At 61.4% G+C, this 1,639-nt stretch overlaps 1 protein-coding gene across 1 annotated transcript in view; it reads right to left on the minus strand.

The window, feature by feature from the left end:
* Window positions 1-16: 16 nt before the first annotated feature.
* The window catches only part of LOC104529697 (band 3 anion transport protein), a gene marked incomplete at both ends in the record, with an annotated part of 4,163 nt that continues 2,540 nt past the window's right edge, over window positions 17-1,639 (minus strand). Inside the window, 5 exon segments of the mRNA XM_010174076.2 lie at window positions 17-190; window positions 426-595; window positions 689-942; window positions 1,053-1,219; window positions 1,349-1,488. Coding sequence (XP_010172378.2) covers window positions 17-190; window positions 426-595; window positions 689-942; window positions 1,053-1,219; window positions 1,349-1,488 — 905 coding nt within the window.

Here is a 1,639-nt window from a genome sequence, read left to right on the forward strand (position 1 = left end):
TGCTGGGGCTACATACGCATTTGAGCTCAATGTCCCGGAAGATCTTGGGCAGCAGGAAGCGCCGCAGAGGCACGGTGAGGATGAGGACGAAGGGCAGTGCCAGTGAGGCTGGGGTGGACTTCACCACCCACAGTAGCACAAGGACAACGATCTGCGTGAAGGTGAAGAGGTGCATCCGCCAAGTCTTCACCTGTATGAGGATGAGGAGCCCAGCAGGGTCAGGGTGGTGGGTCCAGCACCCTGTACCCTTCCCAGGGTGCTGGGAGGGCAGGACCAGTGGCCTAAGGAGCCCAGCGAAGGCCAGCACCCAAAGGGGAGGCTCTTTGAGGAGCCCCAAGCAATTGCAGGCAGCACCATGGGCTGCCACAGCCCAGGACACCCCCAAGCCCACAGCCACCCAGCCAGGTGACACAGGGCTCACTCACCCGGGTGACGTAGGGCTCGCTGGGGTGGTACTTGGGTGGCATCAGCAAGAGCAGGATGCGGTCAAAGAGCTGGATGCCAAAGAGGGAGGTGACGCCCATGTAGAGGAAGATGCCGAAGAGCACGGCCAGCGGGATGTACTTCAGGATGGGCTCCATGAGGATGGAGACGCCTGCAGTGGAGAGGGAGAGGTCAGGGAGAGAGAGCTGCTGGGGGCACCCAGCCCTCGCTGCCTGGGGTTTGGGGGGGCACCTCCCCAGCTCACCGATGAGCATGGCCACCAACAAGCCACTGATGCGTTGTTCCTTGACCTCCAAGATCTGGGACTTCTCGCTGGGAGAGGAGCTCTTGCTCATGACGGTGAGGGCGTTGGCATGGGTGATGGTGCGGACGGTGGTGGCACTGAGCCAGGGCATGCCAAAGAGGGCGGCCAGTCCCCCCATGGCCACGATCAGCAGCAGGTCCAAGTGGAAGCCAGAGCCCTTCACCAGCTTCCTTTCGGGCTTGCTGACGATGAGGCTGTGGGGACAGAGTGGGAAGAGTCAGTGGTGGGAGGTCTCCTTCCATCCCTGTCCTGCCAGGCACCCCACAGCCCTCCCCTCCCTCCCTGTACCCGCCCTGGTCCTCACGTGGTGATCTGTGTCTCGAGGAAGATGAGGATGAAGACCAGGAGAGCTGGCAACACAGAGGCAAACATCATCCAGATGGGGAAGGCCTCTTTGTTCCCCATGGGGCTGATAAACCAGCCCCGAGCAGACGCGTTGGTGACCTCCAGCCCTCTGGGGACATTGAGTTTCTGGATGGGAACAGAGATGGGGGGAGTGAGGGGACAGGGACGGGGTACAGGGATGAGCACTCGTCTCCACATCCCCTTGTTGGGGACATCTTTCCCCACCCCAACCCTGCCCTCCCGCTGCTCCCAGACCTGAGTGTAGGTGTCCTTGATGAAGAAGTCCACCAGCGCCATGATGAAGATTGAAATGGGCACCCCAAAGTCCCCGATCAAACGCCGGACCTGTGGGGACACCGTCACCACATTCAACCCACCCGTGTTTCCACCCAGCTGAGGGGTCCCCAGTGCCGTGTCCCCATCAGCAGGGACCTCTGCAAGAACATGCAATGAGTTCGCACAGCCTCAGCCAACCCCTTTGGGGAAATCACACCAGTTGAGCCCCCGTTTTGCCCCCAGGTCCAGTGGGATGGGGGGGATGTCACC

This window comes from Antrostomus carolinensis, unplaced genomic scaffold, assembly GCF_000700745.2.
Source record: "Antrostomus carolinensis isolate BGI_N321 unplaced genomic scaffold, ASM70074v2 scaffold25088, whole genome shotgun sequence".
Taxonomy (NCBI): Eukaryota; Metazoa; Chordata; class Aves; order Caprimulgiformes; family Caprimulgidae; genus Antrostomus; species Antrostomus carolinensis.